The sequence below is a fragment of the Bombina bombina genome, chromosome 2 (genome assembly GCF_027579735.1).
Source record: "Bombina bombina isolate aBomBom1 chromosome 2, aBomBom1.pri, whole genome shotgun sequence".
Taxonomy (NCBI): Eukaryota; Metazoa; Chordata; class Amphibia; order Anura; family Bombinatoridae; genus Bombina; species Bombina bombina.
The window spans coordinates 491,770,566-491,796,327 of NC_069500.1; the positions used below are offsets into that span (position 1 = coordinate 491,770,566).

Sequence of the window (25,762 nt, forward strand, 5' to 3'; positions counted from 1 at the left end):
ACCACCCACATACCCCTAATCTAACCCAAACCCCCCTTAAATAAACCTAACACTAAGCCCCTGAAGATCTTCCTACCTTGTCTTCACCATACCAGGTTCACCGATCGGTTCAGAAGAGCTCCTCCGATGTCCTGATCCAAGCCCAAGCGGGGGGCTGAAGAGGTCCATGATCCAGCTGAAGTCTTCATCCAAGCGGGGCAGAAGAGTTCTTCCATCCGATTGAAGTCTTCATCCAAGCGGCATCCATCCGGAGCGAAGCGGCAGCATCCTGAAGACCTCCACCACGGAACATCCATCCTGGCCGACGACTGAACAACGAATGACGGTTCCTTTAAATGACGTCATCCAAGATGGCGTCCCTCGAATTCCGATTGGCTGATAGGATTCTATCAGCCAATCGGAATTAAGGTAGGAATATTCTGATTGGCTGATGGAATCAGCCAATCAGAATCAAGTTCAATCCTATTGGCTGATCCAATCAGCCAATCAGATTGAGCTCGCATTCTATTGGCTGATCGGAACAGCCAATAGAATGCGAGCTCAATCTGATTGGCTGATTGGATCAGCCAATAGGATTGAACTTGATTCTGATTGGCTGATTCCATCAGCCAATCAGAATATTCCTACCTTAATTCCGATTGGCTGATAGAATCCTATCAGCCAATCGGAATTCGAGGGACGCCATCTTGGATGACGTCCCTTAGAGGAACCGTCATTCGTCGGGAGACGCCGGAAGAAGAGGATGGATCCGCGTCGGCTGCTTCAAGATGGACCCGCTCCGCACCGGATGGAAGAAGATCGAAGATGCCGCTTGGAGAAGATGTTTGCCGGTCCGGATGTCCTCTTCTTGCCGGATAGGAGGAAGACTTTGGAGCCTCTTCTGGACCTCTTCAGCACCGGATGCCAGGACGGATCGGTGATGCCTGGATGGTGAAGACAAGGTAGGAAGATCTTCAGGGGCTTAGTGTTAGGTTTATTTAAGGGGGGTTTGGGTTAGATTAGGGGTATGTGGGTGGTGGGTTGTAATGTTGGGGGGGGTATTGTATGTTTTTTTTTACAGGCAAAAGAGCTGATTTTCTTGGGGCATGCCCCGCAAAGGGCCCTGTTCAGGGCTGGTAAGGTAAAAGAGCTTTTAACTCAATTAATTTAGAATAGGGTAGGGCATTTTTTTATTTTGGGGGTCTTTGTTATTTTATTAGGGGGCTTAGAGTAGGTGTAATTAGTTTAAAATTGTTGTAATATTTTTCTTATGTTTGTAAATATTTTTTTATTTTTTGTAACTTAGTTCTTTTTTATTTTTTGTACTTTAGTTTATGTAATTGTAGTTATTTGTAGCATTTGTATTTAATTTATTTATTGATAGTGTAGTGTTAGGTTAATTGTAGGTAATTGTAGGTAGTTTATTTAATTAATTTATTGATAGGGTAGTGTTAGGTTTAATTATAACTTAGGTTAGGATTTATTTTACAGGTAAATTTGTTATTATTTTAACTAGGTAACTATTAAATAGTTCTTAACTATTTAATAGCTATTGTACCTGGTTAAAATAATTACAAAGTTGCCTGTAAAATAAATATTAATCCTAAAATAGCTATAATATAATTATAATTTATATTGTAGCTATATTAGGATTTATTTTACAGGTAAGTATTTAGCTTTAAATAGGAATAATTTATTTAATAAGAGTTAATTTATTTCGTTAGATTTAAATTATATTTAAGTTAGGGGGGTGTTAGTGTTAGGGTTAGACTTAGCTTTAGGGGTTAATCCATTTATTACAATAGCGGTGAGCTCCGGTCGGCAGATTAGGGGTTAATAATTGAAGGTAGGTGTCTGCGATGTTAGGGAGGGCAGATTAGGGGTTAATACTATTTATGATAGGGTTAGTGAGGCGGATTAGGGGTTAATTACTTTATTATAGTAGCGCTCAGGTCTGCTCGGCAGATTAGGGGTTAATAAGTGTAGGCAGGTGTCGGCGACGTTGAGGGGGGCAGATTAGGGGTTAATAAATATAATATAGGGGTCGGCGGTGTTAGGGGAAGCAGATTAGGGTACATAAGGATAACGTAGGTGGCGGCGCTTTGCGGTCGGCAGATTAGGGGTTAATTATTGTAAGTAGCTGGCGGCGACGTTGTGGGGGGCAGGTTAGGGGTTAATAAATGTAATACAGGGGTCAGCGGTGTTAGGGGCAGCAGATTAGGGGTACATAAGTATAACGTAGGTGGCGGTCGGCAGATTAGGGGTTAAAAAATTTTAATCGAGTGGCGGCGATGTGGGGGGACCTCGATTTAGGGGTACATAGGTAGTTTATGGGTGTTAGTGTACTTTAGGGTACAGTAGTTAACCCCTTAATGACCGAGGACGTGCAGGGTACGTCCTCAAAAAAAAGTCAGTTAACGCCTGAGGACGTACCCTGCACGTCCTCGGTGTGGAAAGCAGCTGGAAGCGATCCTGCTCGCTTCCAGCTGCTTTCCGGTTATTGCAGTGATGCCTCGATATCGAGGCATCCTGCAATAACCATTTGTAGCCATCCGGTGCAGAGAGAGCCACTCTGTGGCCCTCTCTGCACCGGACATTAACGGCTACGTTCGTTGGTGGGTGGGAGCCGGTGTGGGAGGTGGGTGGCGGCCATCGATGGCCTTTGTGATGCGGAGGGGGGCGGGATCGGGGGCGGGGACGACCGGGGGGTCGCGCACGGACGCGCGCACGTGCACGGGGAGGCCGGGCGGGCGCGTGCACGGGGAGGCCGGGCGGGCGCGTGCACGGGGAGGGAGCGGGTGGGAACCACTACGCTACAGAAAGTTTTTTTGTTAGAAGTGGGGATCAAAGGGGTTAATATGTTTATTTTGGTGATCGGTTTGGCTGGTGGGGTATTGGACTGTGGGGGGGAAGCTACACTACAGAAACAAATCATAAAAAATAAAAAAAAAACATTTTTATTTGCAAACTGGGTACTGGCAGACAGCTGCCAGTACCCAAGATGGCCCCAATAAGGCAGAGGGGGAGGGTTAGGGAGCTATTTTGGGGGGATCAGGGAGGTTGGGGGCTAAGGGGGGACCCTACATAGCAGCATATGTAAATATGCTTAAAAAAATTATTATTTTTTTTTTATACCTTTTATTTTAGTACTGGCAGACTTTCTGCCAGTACTTAAGATGGCGGGGACAATTGTGGGGTGGGGGAGGGAAGAGTGCTGTTTGGGAGGGATCAGGGGGTGGGATGTGTCAGGTGGGAGTCTGATCTCTACACTAAAGCTAAAATTAACCCTGCAAGCTCCCTACAAACTACCTAATTAACCCCTTCACTGCTGGCCATAATACACATGTGATGCGCAGCAGCATTTAGCGGCCTTATAATTACCAAAAAGCAACGCCAAAGCCATATATGTCTGCTATTTCTGAACAAAGGGGATCCCAGAGAAGCATTTAAAACCATTTGTGCCATAATTGCACAAGCTGTTTGTAAATAATTTTAGTGAAAAACCTAAAGTTTGAAAAAGTGAACAATTTTTTTTTATTTGATTGCTTTTGGCGGTGAAATGGTGGCATGAAATATACCAAAATGGGCCTAGATCAATACTTGGGGTTGTCTACTACACTACACTAGAGCTAAAATTAACCCTAGAAGCTCCCTACATGCTCCCTAATTAACCCATTCACTGCTGGGCATAATACACGTGTGGTGCGCAGTGGCATTTAGCAGCCTTCTAATTACCAAAAAGCAAAGCCAAAGCCATATATGTCTGCTATTTATGAACAAAGGGGATCCCAGAGAAGCATTTACAACCATTTATTCCATAATTTCATGAGTTGTTTGTAAATAATTTCAGTGAGAAACCTAAAGTTTGTGAAAAAATTTGTGAAAAAGTAAAAAACATTTTTTATTTGATCGCATTCGGCGGTGAAATGGTGGCATGAAATATACCAAAATGGGCCTAGATCAATACTTTGGGATGTCTTCTAAAAAAAAATATATACATGTCAATGGATATTCAGAGATTCCTGAAAGATATTAGTGTCCCAATGTAACTAGCGCTAATTTTGAAAAAAAGTGGTTTGGAAATGGCAAAGTGCTACTTGTATTTATGGCCCTATAACTTGCAAAAAAAGCAAAGAACATGTAAACATTGGGTATTTCTAAACTCAGGACAAAATTTAGAAACTATTTAGCATGGGTGTTTTTTGGTGGTTGTAGATGTGTAACAGATTTTGGGGGTCAAAGTTAGAAAAAGTGTGTTTTTTTCCATTTTTTCCTCATATTTTATAATATTTTTTATAGTAAATTATAAGATATGATGAAAATAATGGTATATTTTGAAAGTCCATTTAATGGCGAGAAAAACGGTATATAATATGTGTGGGTACAGTAAATGAGTAAGAAGAAAATTACAGCTAAACACAAACACCGCAAAAATGTAAAAATAGCCTTGGTCCCAAACGGACAGAAAATGGAAAAGTGCTGTGGTCATTAAGGGGTTAAGAGCTTTATGAACCGGCGTTAGCCCAGAAAGCTCTTAACTCCTGCTATTTTCCGGCGGCTGGAGTTTTGTCGTTAGAGCTCTAACGCTCACTTCAGAAACTACTCTAAATACCAGCGTTAGAAAGATCCCATTGAAAAGATAGGATACGCAAATGGCGTAGGGGGATCTGCGGTATGGAAAAGTCGCGGCTGAAAAGTGAGCGTTAGACCCTTTAATCACTGACTCCAAATACCGGCGGTAGCCTAAAACCAGCGTTAGGAGCCTCTAACGCTGGTTTTCACGGCTAACGCCAAACTCTAAATCTAGCCGTTAGTTTGAATTTCACGAGTAGTGGATTTTTCATAGTTTCATTTTCCTTCCCATTGCATTATGCGACAGCCATCAGCCAATCACAAAATGCATATACATATATTCTGTGAATTTTGCACATGCTCAGTAGGAGTTGGTGCCTCAGAAACTGTGCATATAAAATGATTGTGCATATTTAGATAAAGGAAGTGAATTGGAAAGTTGTTTAAAAGTGTGTGTGCTATCTGAATTCTAAAAGTCTAATTTTGACTTTAGTCATCCTTTTAGAATTCTATTCATGTGTTTGCCTCTGCTATTCATAAGTTCTTCAAAAACTGTATTACTACATTTTAAACATGATTGTTTCTTGTATGTTTATGAATAACTCTGTGCTTTGTGTTCTATGTCTTTAGGGTTTGGTAATACGCTTACAGAAGGAGAAGCAGAGCCTGGAGGAGTCAGTGGCTGAGATGGACAAGACATTGAGAGAACTGCAGGAATCCATCCAGGAACTATGTGATCGCGAGAAACTACTTGTGTCTTATCCAGAGTTACATTCAGTTCCAGTGTTTGAGAGTAAGAGATAGGAGGAGCGGGTTGGTACTGCAAGCATGTTCTGATGTGTGTAACTAAATAAACTAAATGCAACCTTGTTACAGCCAAAATGATGTGACACATCAAGGCTTGACAAATTCCCGGAGTCAGGGAACCATATTTCCAAAATTATATTTCTTTCCAAAGGCAGGGAGAGTCCATTCATTACTGTTGGGAATATCAACACCTGTCCACCAGGAGGAGGCAAAGACACCCCAGCCAAAGGCTATAAATATCCCTCCCACGTCTCCTATCTCCCCAGTCATTCTTTGCCTTTCGTCACTATAGGTGGATGGCAGAGAAGTGTTAGAAGAAAATTTTAGTCCATTAATGGGTACTTTCCACTTTACACTGTTTTCTCCTTCTCTTCAGGTCCCTGCCAGATGTGTTTGGTGAGACTGTCAGACCTTGAGATGACTGTGCCTGCTCCACAGCTTTGATCCTGGAAGGTAAGACCTTTATATTACTTTGAGGGATTATGCCTAGTCGGGCTGCAAATTCCCTGAGGTTATGGGGACATTTAAGTAAACAGTTCACAGTGTGATACTTTTATTTCTCTTCAGGATATGGGGACATTTAATACCTTTTATAATAGAAGGTTATTTTATTGAGCAGTTGGGGCCAATCTATGTGTGCTGCTTAGCTTCTTGCTACCCGGAGCAAGTGTGTAAGGTTTTTTTGGTAGGGCTCATAAATAAGCAGATAGACGATGCAGGACAGTTTGGGAAAAAGTTCCCACTGGGGCCATTATACCGCTACACAGTTAAAATTCAGCTTCGCCCCGGTTTCTCTTCTAGCTGAGGCGGTCTCTAGATGCGCACCATGTGACAAGGGCGCAGTTTTTCACTAAGGCTGGTCGGAAGTTTGCTCCTGAGTAGCGATCAGCATACAGATTTCGCTGCAGGCATTGGGAGAGATCCAACTTCATTCCGGTCACGCCTGTATAACTAGGAGGTGGTGAATACCTCAGCCAAGGCTGAGGGTAGAGGTGCCACGCTAAAGTTTAAAATTTATTTTTGTTGCACTAACGATATTGAGACCTTTTACCTGCTATTGAAGATTCTGATATTAACCCCTCAGAGGGTTCTGTTTCAGCGATCACTGTAAAAAATGCATGTTTATATTGTGAGGAGACTAGGGTTTGCCCGCTTGCACAATTCTGTTCTGTCTGCTTATGTTCTGTGTTAAAGACCAAGAAGGGGTCTAAATCTGGTTTATCCCCTGGTACATTTATGCGCTCTGAGCCCTCTACTTTTCAGGACTCTGTTATCCATGAGATGCCTATTATGCATCCACAGTCCCCCTTTAACCCTGACACAGGCAGTGCCCCACGGTGCATCTTTATCTCTGACTGGAGGTAATTTTTTGCCAGCAGATTTTACTTCACAGCTTCAAGCTGCGGTATGAGCTGCATTAAACCGTTTGCCTATCTCTGGGAAACGTAAGAGAAAGGTTAAGCATAGTTCCACTGTCTTGGGTGTTATCTCCTCTATTCAGTCTGAGTTGGCTAGTTTGTCTCATCTTTCTGAGGATTATCTAACCTCGGTTGCATATAAAGGTGAGCTTTCAGAGTCAGAGGTATCTGAAATTAAATCTCCTACTCCTGAGGAACCAAAATAGATTGGGAATAAAACCCCAAAATGACTAGTTGCGCCAATATAGGTGGTAATGTTATCAGCTACCAAACAAAAATTACCAGGGATAATACCTTCGTAAGTGTTAATACTTTTAGAATGTCTTCCAGCGCCCAACCTAATTCCTTAAAGCTCCTGGATAATAGGGTACCTAGCTTACCCTAATTAGAAATACAAATACAACAATAGTCCAAGAGCGCCAAAGGCAAAAGGAATAGTCTGATAAATTAAGTAAAAATAAGTTAAAAATGGTCAAACATTTATTAACAAATCATAATTATTAACATGGATCCATGTGTACTTCATATATACATATACAAACTAAAAAGATTGAATTTTCGAATATAAAAACGATGTAAATGTAAAAGAAATATCATATGAGGTCTCTCCAAAATAGGGAGATCAACAGATACGGAGATCAACAATGGGAGTTAAAAAAACTTGCAGTAAAGAAATATTGCATCTACTAAATGTGTCCAATAATTGTATTATATCCAATGGACGTATCCAATAGATGTGTCCTGGTAGTAAGACTTTCAATAAGATAAATCCATAAGAAAAAATCCAGTACTGAAAACTAGTGAAGTCCAAACGAAAATTATGTGAATTCCGTGATAAAATATATATATATATATATATATATATATATATATATATATATATATATGGTGAAAAAATTAAAAATGTAAAAATTATGAAAAAAACTGTAAAAAATAAAAATATTAAAAAAAAATATATATATATATATATATATATAAAAAAATATATAAAAAATATAAAAAAATTGAAGAAGTGAAAAAATGTGGAAAAAAACAATGTGTTATAAATTTGTGAATAAGTACAATGAAATAAGAAATAGGTGTAATCCAAATTGAAATTGAATGTTAATAAGTGATCCTCCTTATAAGTGTTTCCTTATAGGTGAATGTCTTGTATATATCCGTGTGAGTAGTGGAAGTTTTTCCTTCTGGTATCCTTTCAATAATTTCCTAGTAGTTCCTGTGAATAACAAAATATAACATAGTGCAATAACGTTTCCAAATATAAATGATATTAAAATAATGCTCACCAAATTGTCAACGCGTTTCGGCCTCTATATCAGGCCTTTCTCAAGACTTTCACCTATAAGCAAACACTTATAAGGAGGATCACTTATTAACATTCAATTTGGATTACACCTATTTCTTATTTCATTGTACTTATTCACAAATTTATAACACATTGTTTTTTTCCACATTTTTCACTTCTTCAATTTTTTTATATTTTTTATATTTTTTATATATATATATATATATTTTTTTATATTTTTATTTTTGTTTTTTACAGTTTTTTTCATAATTTTTACATTTTTAATTTTTTCACTATATATATATATATATATATATATATATATATATATATATATATATATATATATATATATATATATATATATATATATTATCACGGAATTCACATAATTTTCGTTTGGACTTCACTAGTTTTCAGTACTGGATTTTTTCTTATGGATTTACCTTATTGAAAGTCTTTACTACCAGGACACATCTATTGGATACGTCCATTGGATATAATACAATTATTGGACACATTTAGTAGATGCAATATTTCTTTACTGCAAGTTTTTTAACTCCCATTGTTGATCTCCGTATCTGTTGATCTCCCTATTTTGGAGAGACCTCATATGATATTTCTTTTACATTTACATCGTTTTTATGTTCAAAAATTCAATCTTTTTAGTTTGTATATGTATATATGTAGTACACATGGATCCATGTTAATAATTATGATTTGTTAATAAATGTTTGACCATTTTTAACTTATTTTTTACTTAATTTATCAGACTATTCCTTTTGCCTTTGGCGCTCTTGGACTATTGTTGTAAGTGTTAATACATGTCCCAATAACTCTAATTACTACCTCTAATTAATATAAGATAAATATTAAAGATGTGTTATAGACATCAAAAATAAGTGATATCAATATATATGTATGATACAGTTAAAAAATAGAATGTGTCCAACTACACATAGCAGCTCCTCTTCCAATGATCATACGTGATTCACAAAAACAAGTGGGTAGAGAAATCTAAAAATAGATAAAAGAGGGCGCTCCAATGGTGAAGTATATCTCAGTAATCTTCCACAAATTACTAGAGTATAAACAAAATACTCACAAATTCATTGCACTCAACAGTGCAAATGGGGCAGGCTGAACTCTGAGTTGTTCAGCTAACTCGCAATCCAGCTAGCCACTCTCAGACCGCCCCAACCCCTCCACTGGTCTCGGCACCTCTGATAAGGGCGGTACAACTCCACTAATGATATACCGCACACAGCACCATTACCGGAGTAGCTCAGGATCAGAGCACGGTAAGTTAGGGAATTCCAGTATACCTCAAAGTGCAGACAGAGGATAAACGAAGGCTCACAGGTTATGTATAATAAAAACTATTTATTCACAACTCATTTCTCAGTACATGACTGTTTCATCAGGTGATAAAAAATACAAATACAAGTGAACTTAAATACCTGACTTCCTCGGCGTGTTCAACCAACTAGTGCACATGTCAAGAATAAAGGGGGATGGAGTCTTACTACTACTTAGATTGGACAGAAATAGTAACATCGTAACCAATAATACAATGCATATACGCTATTAGTAAAAAGTGCTACAATAGTATCAAAAGAGTTGCCAAAATGCCAAATATATATGCGCATAGTGTTTTCAAAAGAAGAATCACATGTCAAGAAACATTCAGTATCAAATCTAGAATCACATGTGATTCTTCTTTTGTGGTTTATATTCTATAATGTTTATGTGGACTTCAATATACAGGTAGAACCTCTAGACCTATCAAAAAAGATGGGGGGAGCACCTAAGAAATATTAAAAATACTTTTTTAAAACATAGTGTACCGAGACATGTATTTTGTTATCATGGCTCTGAGATAGATGCTTTAAAGATTATCCCTATTGAGTCTATTCCTAGATCTTGTGGTACAAATAGATTTATAAGGCTTAGACAAAGAGAAACTTATTGGATTTGGAAAATGCAGTCATTGTCACCATATGTTTTGAATGAGAATATTGAACTTGCAGCTTTTAATAACTAAAATCTTATCAATATATGCTAGATCATATCAATGTATGTATATCTCATATATTATGTATTTCCGTAATAGATACACCCTGTCCTGTAGTAAATAATCATATATGAAATAAAAAATACATTTTTAGGAATTTGTGCTCTAACTTATGAGGGAATTTTATCTAGAATGGTTTTATTATTTTGTTGTTTTATACATATTGTTCATGGCATTAGTAAATATATCGTTCTGTGTAGTTTCATAACAGATCGATGATTTAGAAATATGATGATGTTAGACAAGAATATGTGTATGTGTAATATTGTAACAAAATTAGTATTGTATTTCTTTATACACGACGAGTCCACGGATTTCATCCTTGTGGGATATTCACCTCCTGGTCAGCAGGAGGAGGCAAAGAGCACCACAGCAGAGCTGCTATATATAGCTCCTCCCTTCCCTCCCACCCCAGTCATTCTCTTTGCCTACGTTAGTGATAGGAAGAGCTAAAGTGAGGTGTTAGATTAGATTCTTCAATCAAGAGTTTATTATTTTTAAAGTGGTGCCAGAGAGTGCGACTTTGTTCTAGGGTGTAGCCATAGTCCATATCAGTCTCTACAGGAGAGCATGTGGTGGCTTTAAAGCAATGGGAACTTGTGAGACATAATTCTCACTGCGCCTCCCATGTAATTGTTTGCTGTCCTTACCAAAGAAAATCTGAGGGATATTACTCAGACTTTTCGCTTTAATTTACAGGTCCATGTGAGGGAGAGGACGTCGCACACATGGGAACTGCCTTACTGTCCGACAGGAGATAATGCGGTAAGTGCTAACTTTATTCTTCGGGTGGAAAGGTGACTCAGAAGCAAGTTGGGCACTTTATTTTTATTATTCCTCATTGGATTTAGCCTTCTTATCAGAGGCTTACAGGTAGATTCCCTCAGAGTTTTAGGGAGTCCTTTAGGACAGTTAAACGCAGACACTGGGGCTCTTGTAAGATGCCATTCAGTCATATCAAAGCCATCACTAAGGAACTCAGTGTGAGGCAATACATGTGACTGGTATTCTCTCCCGTCGGTTTAATAATAGCCGACCAGGAGATCTCATATGGCCACAATTGTTTATTTGCTGTAATCGTTGAGCAGTTTTTTTTACTTAGCTCAGTGTGAGACAATACATGGGGCTTACGTTCTTATTTCCCGGCGGTTTCATAATAGCCGACCGGGAGATCTGCTCTTATGACCATATTTTATGTTTTTGGTTTGACCGAGATCAGTGTAAAAAGCGTGTTGATGCACAGTGTGTTTAACATTATAAAGCGACTGCATGATTCTACGATTGGGTTCAGTCTGTTATTCTACTCCCGAGGATAAGATGGCGATCGGGAGAGGATTATGCTTACGCCCACGATGGGCGGAGTTATGTGTGGCGCCAATTTAGTGCGCACCACTTTGTTTCTTCTTCCTGGTATCGGAAGATTTAGTAGAGAAATAATAAGTTAGAGTTTTAAATGAATTAAATGAATTTCACAGCCCTGTATATTAAAATGGAACAGTGCACACATGAAGTAAATTTACTTTTAAAGAGATAGTAACGTTTCTGTGGGGTTCTTTTTATTGAATGCATTTCAGCTGTTTATTGTTTAATTCAGCTTTGTACTTAAAATGGAACATGTGCACACATGACATAAGGTTACTTTTAAAACTTAAAGAGACAGTAACATTTTTGTGGGGTTCCTTTTATTTGATGCATTTCAGCTGTTTATTGTTTAATTCAGCTTTGTACTTAAAATAGAATATGTGCACACATGAAATAAGGTTACTTTCTCCAACATAGGTGTGTCCGGTCCACGGCGTCATCCTTACTTGTGGGATATTCTCTTCCCCAACAGGAAATGGCAAAGAGCCCAGCAAAGCTGGTCACATGATCCCTCCTAGGCTCCGCCTACCCCAGTCATTCTCTTTGCCGTTGTACAGGCAACATCTCCACGGAGATGGCTTAGAGTTTTTTAGTGTTTAACTGTAGTTTTTATTATTCAATCAAGAGTTTGTTATTTTAAAATAGTGCTGGTATGTACTATTTACTCTGAAACAGAAAAGAGATGAAGATTTCTGTTTGTATGAGGAAAATGATTTTAGCAACCGTTACTAAAATCCATGGCTGTTCCACACAGGACTGTTGAGAGGAATTAACTTCAGTTGGGGGAACAGTGAGCAGTCTCTTGCTGCTTGAGGTATGACACATTCTAACAAGACGATGTAATGCTGGAAGCTGTCATTTTCCCTATGGGATCCGGTAAGCCATGTTTATTAAGATAGTAAATAAGGGCTTCACAAGGGCTTATTAAGACTGTAGACTTTTTCTGGGCTAAATCGATTCATTATTAAACATGTTTAGCCTTGAGGAATCATTTAATCTGGGTATTTTGATAAGATTATATCGGCAGGCACTGTTTTAGACACCTTATTCTTTAGGGGCTTTCCCAAATCATAGGCAGAGACTCATTTTCGCGCCGGTGTTGCGCACTTGTTTTTGAGAGGCATGACATGCAGTCGCATGTGTGAGGAGCTCTGATACATAGAAAAGACTTTCTGAAGGCGTCATTTGGTATCGTATTCCCCTTTGGGCTTGGTTGGGTCTCAGCAAAGCAGATACCAGGGACTGTAAAGGGGTTTAAGTTAAAAACGGCTCCGGTTCCGTTATTTTAAGGGTTAAAGCTTCCAAATTTGGTGTGCAATACTTTTAAGGCTTTAAGACACTGTGGTGAAATTTTGGTGAATTTTGAACAATTCCTTCATATTTTTTCGCAATTGCAGTAATAAAGTGTGTTCAGTTTAAAATTTAAAGTGACAGTAACGGTTTTATTTTAAAACGTTTTTTGTACTTTGTTATCAAGTTTATGCCTGTTTAACATGTCTGAACTACCAGATAGACTGTGTTCTGAATGTGGGGAAGCCAGAGTTCCTTCTCATTTAAATAAATGTGATTTATGTGACAATGATAATGATGCCCAAGATGATTCCTCAAGTGAGGGGAGTAAGCATGGTACTGCATCATTCCCTCCTTCGTCTACACGAGTCTTGCCCACTCAGGAGGCCCCTAGTACATCTAGCGCGCCAATACTCCTTACTATGCAACAATTAACGGCTGTAATGGATAATTCTATCAAAAACATTTTAGCCAAAATGCCCACTTATCAGCGTAAGCGCGACTGCTCTGTTTTAGATACTGAAGAGCATGACGACGCTGATGATAATGGTTCTGAAAGGCCCCTACACCAGTCTGATGGGGCCAGGGAGGTTTTGTCTGAGGGGGAAATTTCAGATTCAGGGAAAATTTCTCAACAAGCTGAACCTGATGTGATTACGTTTAAATTTAAGTTGGAACATCTCCGCGCTCTGCTTAAGGAGGTATTATCCACTCTGGATGATTGTGAAAATTTGGTCATCCCAGAGAAACTATGTAAAATGGACAAGTTCCTAGAGGTCCCGGGGCTCCCAGAAGCTTTTCCTATACCCAAGCGGGTGGCGGACATTGTAAATAAAGAATGGGAAAGGCCCGGCATACCTTTCGTCCCTCCCCCCATATTTAAAAAATTGTTTCCTATGGTCGACCCCAGAAAGGACTTATGGCAGACAGTCCCCAAGGTCGAGGGAGCGGTTTCCACTTTAAACAAACGCACCACTATACCCATAGAAGATAGTTGTGCTTTCAAAGATCCTATGGATAAAAAATTAGAAGGTTTACTTAAAAAGATGTTTGTTCAGCAGGGTTACCTTTTACAACCAATTTCATGCATTGTCCCTGTCGCTACAGCCGCGTGTTTCTGGTTCGATGAGCTGGTAAAGGCGGTCGATAGTGATTCTCCTCCTTATGAGGAGATTATGGACAGAATCAATGCTCTCAAATTGGCTAATTCTTTCACCCTAGACGCCACTTTGCAATTGGCTAGGTTAGCGGCTAAGAATTCTGGGTTTGCCATTGTGGCGCGCAGAGCGCTTTGGTTGAAATCTTGGTCAGCTGATGCGTCTTCCAAGAACAAACTACTTAGCATTCCTTTCAAGGGGAAAACGCTGTTTGGCCCTGACTTGAAAGAGATTATCTCTGATATCACTGGGGGTAAGGGCCACGCCCTTCCTCAGGATCGGCCTTTCAAGGCCAAAAATAAACCTAATTTTCGTCCCTTTCGTAGAAACGGACCAGCCCAAAGTGCTACGTCCTCTAAGCAAGAGGGTAATACTTCTCAAGCCAAGCAAGCTTGGAGACCAATGCAAGGCTGGAACAAGGGAAAGCAGGCCAAGAAACCTGCCACTGCTACCAAGACAGCATGAAATGTTGGCCCGCGATCCGGGACCGGATCTGGTGGGGGGCAGACTCTCTCTCTTCGCTCAGGCTTGGGCAAGAGATGTTCTGGATCCTTGGGCACTAGAACTAGTCTCCCAAGGTTATCTTCTGGAATTCAAGGGGCTTCCCCCAAGGGGGAGGTTCCACAGGTCTCAGTTGTCTTCAGACCACATAAAAAGACAGGCATTCTTACATTGTGTAGAAGACCTGTTAAAAATGGGAGTGATTCATCCTGTTCCATTAGGAGAACAAGGGATGGGGTTCTACTCCAATCTGTTCATAGTTCCCAAAAAAGAGGGAACGTTCAGACCAATCTTAGATCTCAAGATCTTAAACAAGTTTCTCAAGGTTCCATCGTTCAAAATGGAAACCATTCGAACAATTCTTCCTTCCATCCAGGAAGGTCAATTCATGACCACGGTGGATTTAAAGGATGCGTATCTACATATTCCTATCCACAAGGAACATCATCGGTTCCTAAGGTTCGCATTCCTGGACAAGCATTACCAGTTCGTGGCGCTTCCTTTCGGATTAGCCACTGCTCCAAGGATTTTCACAAAGGTACTAGGGTCCCTTCTAGCGGTGCTAAGACCAAGGGGCATTGCTGTAGTACCTTACTTGGACGACATTTTGATTCAAGCGTCGTCCCTTCCTCAAGCAAAGGCTCACACGGACATCGTCCTGGCCTTTCTCAGATCTCACGGATGGAAAGTGAACGTGGAAAAGAGTTCTCTATCTCCGTCAACAAGGGTTCCCTTCTTGGGAACAATAATAGACTCCTTAGAAATTAGGATTTTTCTGACAGAGGCCAGAAAAACAAAACTTCTAGACTCTTGTCGGATACTTCATTCCGTTCCTCTTCCTTCCATAGCGCAGTGCATGGAAGTGATAGGTTTGATGGTAGCGGCAATGGACATAGTTCCTTTTGCGCGCATTCATCTAAGACCATTACAACTGTGCATGCTCAGTCAGTGGAATGGGGACTATACAGACTTGTCTCCGAGGATACAAGTAAATCAGAGGACCAGAGACTCACTCCGTTGGTGGCTGTCCCTGGACAACCTGTCACAAGGGATGACCTTCCGCAGACCAGAGTGGGTCATTGTCACGACCGACGCCAGTCTGATGGGCTGGGGCGCGGTCTGGGGATCCCTGAAAGCTCAGGGTCTTTGGTCTCGGGAAGAATCTCTTCTACCGATAAATATTCTGGAACTGAGAGCGATATTCAATGCTCTCAAGGCTTGGCCTCAGCTAGCGAGGGCCAGGTTCATACGGTTTCAATCAGACAACATGACAACTGTTGCGTACATCAACCATCAGGGGGGAACAAGGAGTTCCCTAGCGATGGAAGAAGTGACCAAAATCATTCTATGGGCGGAGTCTCACTCCTGCCACCTGTCTGCTATCCACATCCCAGGAGTGGAAAATTGGGAAGCGGATTTTCTGAGTCGTCAGACATTGCATCCGGGGGAGTGGGAACTCCATCCGGAAATCTTTGCCCAAGTCACTCAACTGTGGGGCATTCCAGACATGGATCTGATGGCCTCTCGTCAGAACTTCAAAGTTCCTTGCTACGGGTCCAGATCCAGGGATCCCAAGGCGGCTCTAGTGGATGCACTAGTAGCACCTTGGACCTTCAAACTAGCTTATGTGTTCCCGCCGTTTCCTCTCATCCCCAGGCTGGTAGCCAGGATCAATCAGGAGAGGGCGTCGGTGATCTTGATAGCTCCTGCGTGGCCACGCAGGACTTGGTATGCAGATCTGGTGAATATGTCATCGGCTCCACCATGGAAGCTACCTTTGAGACGAGACCTTCTTGTTCAGGGTCCGTTCGAACATCCGAATCTGGTCTCACTCCAGCTGACTGCTTGGAGATTGAACGCTTGATCTTATCGAAGCGAGGGTTCTCAGATTCTGTTATCGATACTCTTGTTCAGGCCAGAAAGCCTGTAACTAGAAAGATTTACCACAAAATTAGGAAAAAGGATTATCTGCAAGTTCCCTGAAGGGACAGATTTCTGCCTTGTCTGTGTTACTTCACAAAAAGCTGGCAGCTGTGCCAGATGTTCAAGCCTTTGTTCAGGCTCTGGTTAGAATCAAGCCTGTTTACAAACCTTTGACTCCTCCTTGGAGTCTCAACTTAGTTCTTTCAGTTCTTCAGGGGGTTCCGTTTGAACCCTTACATTCCGTTGATATTAAGTTATTATCTTGGAAAGTTTTGTTTTTGGTTGCAATTTCTTCTGCTAGAAGAGTTTCAGAATTATCTGCTCTGCAGTGTTCTCCTCCTTATCTGGTGTTCCATGCAGATAAGGTGGTTTTACGTACTAAACCTGGTTTTCTTCCAAAAGTTGTTTCTAACAAAAACATTAACCAGGAGATTATCGTACCTTCTCTGTGTCCGAAACCAGTTTCGAAGAAGGAACGTTTGTTGCACAATTTGGATGTTGTTCGCGCTCTAAAATTCTATTTAGATGCTACAAAGGATTTTAGACAAACATCTTCCTTGTTTGTTGTTTATTCCGGTAAAAGGAGAGGTCAAAAAGCAACTTCTACCTCTCTCTCTTTTTGGATTAAAAGCATCATCAGATTGGCTTACGAGACTGCCGGACGGCAGCCTCCCGAAAGAATCACAGCTCATTCCACTAGGGCTGTGGCTTCCACATGGGCCTTCAAGAACGAGGCTTCTGTTGATCAGATATGTAGGGCAGCGACTTGGTCTTCACTGCACACTTTTACCAAATTTTACAAGTTTGATACTTTTGCTTCTTCTGAGGCTATTTTTGGGAGAAAGGTTTTGCAAGCCGTGGTGCCTTCCATTTAGGTGACCTGATTTGCTCCCTCCCTTCATCCGTGTCCTAAAGCTTTGGTATTGGTTCCCACAAGTAAGGATGACGCCGTGGACCGGACACACCTATGTTGGAGAAAACAGAATTTATGTTTACCTGATAAATTACTTTCTCCAACGGTGTGTCCGGTCCACGGCCCGCCCTGGTTTTTTAATCAGGTCTGATAATTTATTTTCTTTAACTACAGTCACCACGGTATCATATGGTTTCTCCTATGCAAATATTCCTCCTTAACGTCGGTCGAATGACTGGGGTAGGCGGAGCCTAGGAGGGATCATGTGACCAGCTTTGCTGGGCTCTTTGCCATTTCCTGTTGGGGAAGAGAATATCCCACAAGTAAGGATGACGCCGTGGACCGGACACACCGTTGGAGAAAGTAATTTATCAGGTAAACATAAATTCTGTTTTTTAGGAATTTGTGCTCTAACTTATGAGGGAATTTTATCTAGAATGGTTTTATTATTTTGTTGTTTTATACATATTGTTCATGGCATTAGTAAATATATCGTTCTGTGTAGTTTCATAACAGATCGATGATTTAGAAATATGATGATGTTAGACAAGAATATGTGTATGTGTAATATTGTAACAAAATTAGTATTGTATTTCTTTATACACGACGAGTCCACGGATTTCATCCTTGTGGGATATTCACCTCCTGGTCAGCAGGAGGAGGCAAAGAGCACCACAGCAGAGCTGCTATATATAGCTCCTCCCTTCCCTCCCACCCCAGTCATTCTCTTTGCCTACGTTAGTGATAGGAAGAGCTAAAGTGAGGTGTTAGATTAGATTCTTCAATCAAGAGTTTATTATTTTTAAAGTGGTGCCAGAGAGTGCGACTTTGTTCTAGGGTGTAGCCATAGTCCATATCAGTCTCTACAGGAGAGCATGTGGTGGCTTTAAAGCAATGGGAACTTGTGAGACATAATTCTCACTGCGCCTCCCATGTAATTGTTTGCTGTCCTTACCAAAGAAAATCTGAGGGATATTACTCAGACTTTTTGCTTTAATTTACAGGTCCATGTGAGGGAGAGGACGTCGCACACATGGGAACTGCCTTACTGTCCGACAGGAGATAATGCGGTAAGTGCTAACTTTATTCTTCGGGTGGAAAGGTGACTCAGAAGCAAGTTGGGCACTTTATTTTTATTATTCCTCATTGGATTTAGCCTTCTTATCAGAGGCTTACAGGTAGATTCCCTCAGAGTTTTAGGGAGTCCTTTAGGACAGTTAAACGCAGACACTGGGGCTCTTGTAAGATGCCATTCAGTCATATCAAAGCCATCACTAAGGAACTCAGTGTGAGGCAATACATGTGACTGGTATTCTCTCCCGTCGGTTTAATAATAGCCGACCAGGAGATCTCATATGGCCACAATTGTTTATTTGCTGTAATCGTTGAGCAGTTTTTTTTACTTAGCTCAGTGTGAGACAATACATGGGGCTTACGTTCTTATTTCCCGGCGGTTTCATAATAGCCGACCGGGAGATCTCCTCTTATGACCATATTTTATGTTTTTGGTTTGACCGAGATCAGTGTAAAAAGCGTGTTGATGCACAGTGTGTTTAACATTATAAAGCGACTGCATGATTCTACGATTGGGTTCAGTCTGTTATTCTACTCCCGAGGATAAGATGGCGATCGGGAGAGGATTATGCTTACGCCCACGATGGGCGGAGTTATGTGTGGCGCCAATTTAGTGCGCACCACTTTGTTTCTTCTTCCTGGTATCGGAAGATTTAGTAGAGAAATAATAAGTTAGAGTTTTAAATGAATTAAATGAATTTCACAGCCCTGTATATTAAAATGGAACAGTGCACACATGAAGTAAATTTACTTTTAAAGAGATAGTAACGTTTCTGTGGGGTTCTTTTTATTGAATGCATTTCAGCTGTTTATTGTTTAATTCAGCTTTGTACTTAAAATGGAACATGTGCACACATGACATAAGGTTACTTTTAAAACTTAAAGAGACAGTAACATTTTTGTGGGGTTCCTTTTATTTGATGCATTTCAGCTGTTTATTGTTTAATTCAGCTTTGTACTTAAAATAGAATATGTGCACACATGAAATAAGGTTACTTTCTCCAACATAGGTGTGTCCGGTCCACGGCGTCATCCTTACTTGTGGGATATTCTCTTCCCCAACAGGAAATGGCAAAGAGCCCAGCAAAGCTGGTCACATGATCCCTCCTAGGCTCCGCCTACCCCAGTCATTCTCTTTGCCGTTGTACAGGCAACATCTCCACGGAGATGGCTTAGAGTTTTTTAGTGTTTAACTGTAGTTTTTATTATTCAATCAAGAGTTTGTTATTTTAAAATAGTGCTGGTATGTACTATTTACTCTGAAACAGAAAAGAGATGAAGATTTCTGTTTGTATGAGGAAAATGATTTTAGCAACCGTTACTAAAATCCATGGCTGTTCCACACAGGACTGTTGAGAGGAATTAACTTCAGTTGGGGGAACAGTGAGCAGTCTTTTGCTGCTTGAGGTATGACACATTCTAACAAGACGATGTAATGCTGGAAGCTGTCATTTTCCCTATGGGATCCGGTAAGCCATGTTTATTAAGATAGTAAATAAGGGCTTCACAAGGGCTTATTAAGACTGTAGACTTTTTCTGGGCTAAATCGATTCATTATTAAACATGTTTAGCCTTGAGGAATCATTTAATCTGGGTATTTTGATAAGATTATATCGGCAGGCACTGTTTTAGACACCTTATTCTTTAGGGGCTTTCCCAAATCATAGGCAGAGACTCATTTTCGCGCCGGTGTTGCGCACTTGTTTTTGAGAGGCATGACATGCAGTCGCATGTGTGAGGAGCTCTGATACATAGAAAAGACTTTCTGAAGGCGTCATTTGGTATCGTATTCCCCTTTGGGCTTGGTTGGGTCTCAGCAAAGCAGATACCAGGGACTGTAAAGGGGTTTAAGTTAAAAACGGCTCCGGTTCCGTTATTTTAAGGGTTAAAGCTTCCAAATTTGGTGTGCAATACTTTTAAGGCTTTAAGACACTGTGGTGAAATTTTGGTGAATTTTGAACAATTCCTTCATATTTTTTCGCAATTGCAGTAATAAAGTGTGTTCAGTTTAAAATTTAAAGTGACAGTAACGGTTTTATTTTAAAACGTTTTTTGTACTTTGTTATCAAGTTTATGCCTGTTTAACATGTCTGAACTACCAGATAGACTGTGTTCTGAATGTGGGGAAGCCAGAGTTCCTTCTCATTTAAATAAATGTGATTTATGTGACAATGATAATGATGCCCAAGATGATTCCTCAAGTGAGGGGAGTAAGCATGGTACTGCATCATTCCCTCCTTCGTCTACACGAGTCTTGCCCACTCAGGAGGCCCCTAGTACATCTAGCGCGCCAATACTCCTTACTATGCAACAATTAACGGCTGTAATGGATAATTCTATCAAAAACATTTTAGCCAAAATGCCCACTTATCAGCGTAAGCGCGACTGCTCTGTTTTAGATACTGAAGAGCATGACGACGCTGATGATAATGGTTCTGAAAGGCCCCTACACCAGTCTGATGGGGCCAGGGAGGTTTTGTCTGAGGGGGAAATTTCAGATTCAGGGAAAATTTCTCAACAAGCTGAACCTGATGTGATTACGTTTAAATTTAAGTTGGAACATCTCCGCGCTCTGCTTAAGGAGGTATTATCCACTCTGGATGATGGGTGAAAATTTGGTCATCCCAGAGAAACTATGTAAAATGGACAAGTTCCTAGAGGTCCCGGGGCTCCCAGAAGCTTTTCCTATACCCAAGCGGGTGGCGGACATTGTAAATAAAGAATGGGAAAGGCCCGGCATACCTTTCGTCCCTCCCCCCATATTTAAAAAATTGTTTCCTATGGTCGACCCCAGAAAGGACTTATGGCAGACAGTCCCCAAGGTCGAGGGAGCGGTTTCCACTTTAAACAAACGCACCACTATACCCATAGAAGATAGTTGTGCTTTCAAAGATCCTATGGATAAAAAATTAGAAGGTTTACTTAAAAAGATGTTTGTTCAGCAGGGTTACCTTTTACAACCAATTTCATGCATTGTCCCTGTCGCTACAGCCGCGTGTTTCTGGTTCAATGAGCTGGTAAAGGCGGTCGATAGTGATTCTCCTCCTTATGAGGAGATTATGGACAGAATCAATGCTCTCAAATTGGCTAATTCTTTCACCCTAGACGCCACTTTGCAATTGGCTAGGTTAGCGGCTAAGAATTCTGGGTTTGCCATTGTGGCGCGCAGAGCGCTTTGGTTGAAATCTTGGTCAGCTGATGCGTCTGCCAAGAACAAACTACTTAGCATTCCTTTCAAGGGGAAAACGCTGTTTGGCCCTGACTTGAAAGAGATTATCTCTGATATCACTGGGGGTAAGGGCCACGCCCTTCCTCAGGATCGGCCTTTCAAGGCCAAAAATAAACCTAATTTTCGTCCCTTTCGTAGAAACGGACCAGCCCAAAGTGCTACGTCCTCTAAGCAAGAGGGTAATACTTCTCAAGCCAAGCAAGCTTGGAGACCAATGCAAGGCTGGAACAAGGGAAAGCAGGCCAAGAAACCTGCCACTGCTACCAAGACAGCATGAAATGTTGGCCCCCGATCCGGGACCGGATCTGGTGGGGGGCAGACTCTCTCTCTTCGCTCAGGCTTGGGCAAGAGATGTTCTGGATCCTTGGGCACTAGAACTAGTCTCCCAAGGTTATCTTCTGGAATTCAAGGGGCTTCCCCCAAGGGGGAGGTTCCACAGGTCTCAGTTGTCTTCAGACCACATAAAAAGACAGGCATTCTTACATTGTGTAGAAGACCTGTTAAAAATGGGAGTGATTCATCCTGTTCCATTAGGAGAACAAGGGATGGGGTTCTACTCCAATCTGTTCATAGTTCCCAAAAAAGAGGGAACGTTCAGACCAATCTTAGATCTCAAGATCTTAAACAAGTTTCTCAAGGTTCCATCGTTCAAAATGGAAACCATTCGAACAATTCTTCCTTCCATCCAGGAAGACCACGGTGGATTTAAAGGATGCGTATCTACATATTCCTATCCACAAGGAACATCATCGGTTCCTAAGGTTCGCATTCCTGGACAAGCATTACCAGTTCGTGGCGCTTCCTTTCGGATTAGCCACTGCTCCAAGGATTTTCACAAAGGTACTAGGGTCCCTTCTAGCGGTGCTAAGACCAAGGGGCATTGCTGTAGTACCTTACTTGGACGACATTTTGATTCAAGCGTCGTCCCTTCCTCAAGCAAAGGCTCACACGGACATCGTCCTGGCCTTTCTCAGATCTCACGGATGGAAAGTGAACGTGGAAAAGAGTTCTCTATCTCCGTCAACAAGGGTTCCCTTCTTGGGAACAATAATAGACTCCTTAGAAATGAGGATTTTTCTGACAGAGGCCAGAAAAACAAAACTTCTAGACTCTTGTCGGATACTTCATTCCGTTCCTCTTCCTTCCATAGCGCAGTGCATGGAAGTGATAGGTTTGATGGTAGCGGCAATGGACATAGTTCCTTTTGCGCGCATTCATCTAAGACCATTACAACTGTGCATGCTCAGTCAGTGGAATGGGGACTATACAGACTTGTCTCCGAGGATACAAGTAAATCAGAGGACCAGAGACTCACTCCGTTGGTGGCTGTCCCTGGACAACCTGTCACAAGGGATGACCTTCCGCAGACCAGAGTGGGTCATTGTCACGACCGACGCCAGTCTGATGGGCTGGGGCGCGGTCTGGGGATCCCTGAAAGCTCAGGGTCTTTGGTCTCGGGAAGAATCTCTTCTACCGATAAATATTCTGGAACTGAGAGCGATATTCAATGCTCTCAAGGCTTGGCCTCAGCTAGCGAGGGCCAAGTTCATACGGTTTCAATCAGACAACATGACGACTGTTGCGTACATCAACCATCAGGGGGGAACAAGGAGTTCCCTGGCGATGGAAGAAGTGACCAAAATCATTCAATGGGCGGAGACTCACTCCTGCCACCTGTCTGCAATCCACATCCCAGGAGTGGAAAATTGGGAAGCGGATTTTCTGAGTCGTCAGACATTGCATCCGGGGGAGTGGGAACTCCATCCGGAAATCTTTGCCCAAATCACTCAACTGTGGGGCATTCCAGACATGGATCTGATGGCCTCTCGTCAGAACTTCAAAGTTCCTTGCTACGGGTCCAGATCCAGGGATCCCAAGGCGGCTCTAGTAGATGCACTAGTAGCACCTTGGACCTTCAAACTAGCTTATGTATTCCCGCCGTTTCCTCTCATCCCCAGGCTGGTAGCCAGGATCAATCAGGAGAGGGCGTCGGTGATCTTGATAGCTCCTGCGTGGCCACGCAGGACTTGGTATGCAGATCTGGTGAATATGTCATCGGCTCCACCATGGAAGCTACCTTTGAGACGAGACCTTCTTGTTCAAGGTCCGTTCGAACATCCGAATCTGGTCTCACTCCAGCTGACTGCTTGGAGATTGAACGCTTGATCTTATCGAAGCGAGGATTCTCAGATTCTGTTATTGATACTCTTGTTCAGGCCAGAAAGCCTGTAACTAGAAAGATTTACCACAAAATTTGGAAAAAATATATCTGTTGGTGTGAATCTAAAGGATTCCCTTGGGACAAGGTTAAGATTCCTAGGATTCTATCCTTCCTTCAAGAAGGATTGGAAAAAGGATTATCTGCAAGTTCCTTGAAGGGACAGATTTCTGCCTTGTCTGTGTTACTTCACAAAAAGCTGGCAGCTGTGCCAGATGTTCAAGCCTTTGTTCAGGCTCTGGTTAGAATCAAGCCTGTTTACAAACCTTTGACTCCTCCTTGGAGTCTCAACTTAGTTCTTTCAGTTCTTCAGGGGGTTCCGTTTGAACCCTTACATTCCGTTGATATTAAGTTATTATCTTGGAAAGTTTTGTTTTTGGTTGCAATTTCTTCTGCTAGAAGAGTTTCAGAATTATCTGCTCTGCAGTGTTCTCCTCCTTATCTGGTGTTCCATGCAGATAAGGTGGTTTTACGTACTAAACCTGGTTTTCTTCCAAAAGTTGTTTCTAACAAAAACATTAACCAGGAGATTATCGTACCTTCTCTGTGTCCGAAACCAGTTTCAAAGAAGGAACGTTTGTTGCACAATTTGGATGTTGTTCGCGCTCTAAAATTCTATTTAGACGCTACAAAGGATTTTAGACAAACATCTTCCTTGTTTGTTGTTTATTCCGGTAAAAGGAGAGGTCAAAAAGCAACTTCTACCTCTCTCTCTTTTTGGATTAAAAGCATCATCAGATTGGCTTACGAGACTGCCGGACGGCAGCCTCCCGAAAGAATCACAGCTCATTCCACTAGGGCTGTGGCTTCCACATGGGCCTTCAAGAACGAGGCTTCTGTTGATCAGATATGTAGGGCAGCGACTTGGTCTTCACTGCACACTTTTACCAAATTTTACAAGTTTGATACTTTTGCTTCTTCTGAGGCTATTTTTGGGAGAAAGGTTTTGCAAGCCGTGGTGCCTTCCATCTAGGTGACCTGATTTGCTCCCTCCCATCATCCGTGTCCTAAAGCTTTGGTATTGGTTCCCACAAGTAAGGATGACGCCGTGGACCGGACACACCTATGTTGGAGAAAACAGAATTTATGTTTACCTGATAAATTACTTTCTCCAACGGTGTGTCCGGTCCACGGCCCGCCCTGGTTTTTTAATCAGGTCTGATAATTTATTTTCTTTAACTACAGTCACCACGGTATCATATGGTTTCTCCTATGCAAATATTCCTCCTTAACGTCGGTCGAATGACTGGGGTAGGCGGAGCCTAGGAGGGATCATGTGACCAGCTTTGCTGGGCTCTTTGCCATTTCCTGTTGGGGAAGAGAATATCCCACAAGTAAGGATGACGCCGTGGACCGGACACACCGTTGGAGAAAGTAATTTATCAGGTAAACATAAATTCTGTTTTTATAACTTAAAGAGACAGTAACGTTTTTGTGGGGTTCCTTTTATTTGCTGCATTTTAGCTGGTTATTGTTTAATTCAACTTTGTACTTACAATGGAACATGTGCACACATAAAGTAAAGTTACGTTTAAAATTTAAAGAGACAGTAATGTTTTTGTGGGGTTCCTTTTATTAAACGCATTTCAGCTGTTTATTGCTTAATTCAGCTTTGTACTTAAAATGGAACAAGTGCACACATAATAGAATTTAAAGAGACAGTAACGTTTTTTATGTGTCAGTTTTTATTAAATTATTACACTCTTTTTTTTTTTTTTTTCTTTTTTTTTTAACTTTCTCCTTTTAAGGCGTTTGCTGTTTAGGAGTCTGTTGCCAATGATCTTTTTATGCCACAATATTCTCCTAAAATGTTATGGTCCACATGTAGTGCCCTGCGTTTCCTCACACACTCCGTATGGAGTTACAATGCATTTTGTTTTTTCCCAAGTGGAGGGAAACATTATTAGATGGATTCAGTGGTTGCTATTCCGAATAGTTCTTCCCTGTTAGAGGAAGA

The 25,762-nt window shown here is 41.3% G+C and overlaps 1 protein-coding gene across 2 annotated transcripts in view; it reads left to right on the forward strand.

Moving 5' to 3' along the window:
* Nucleotides 1-25,762, forward strand: part of CCDC157 (coiled-coil domain containing 157) — a 186,453-nt gene that overhangs the window by 62,758 nt on the left and 97,933 nt on the right. For both annotated transcript variants that reach the window (XM_053702205.1, XM_053702206.1), the window contains exon 8: nt 5,182-5,344. In XM_053702205.1, the coding sequence (XP_053558180.1) occupies nt 5,182-5,344 (163 nt within the window). The remainder of the gene's footprint in view (nt 1-5,181; nt 5,345-25,762) is intronic.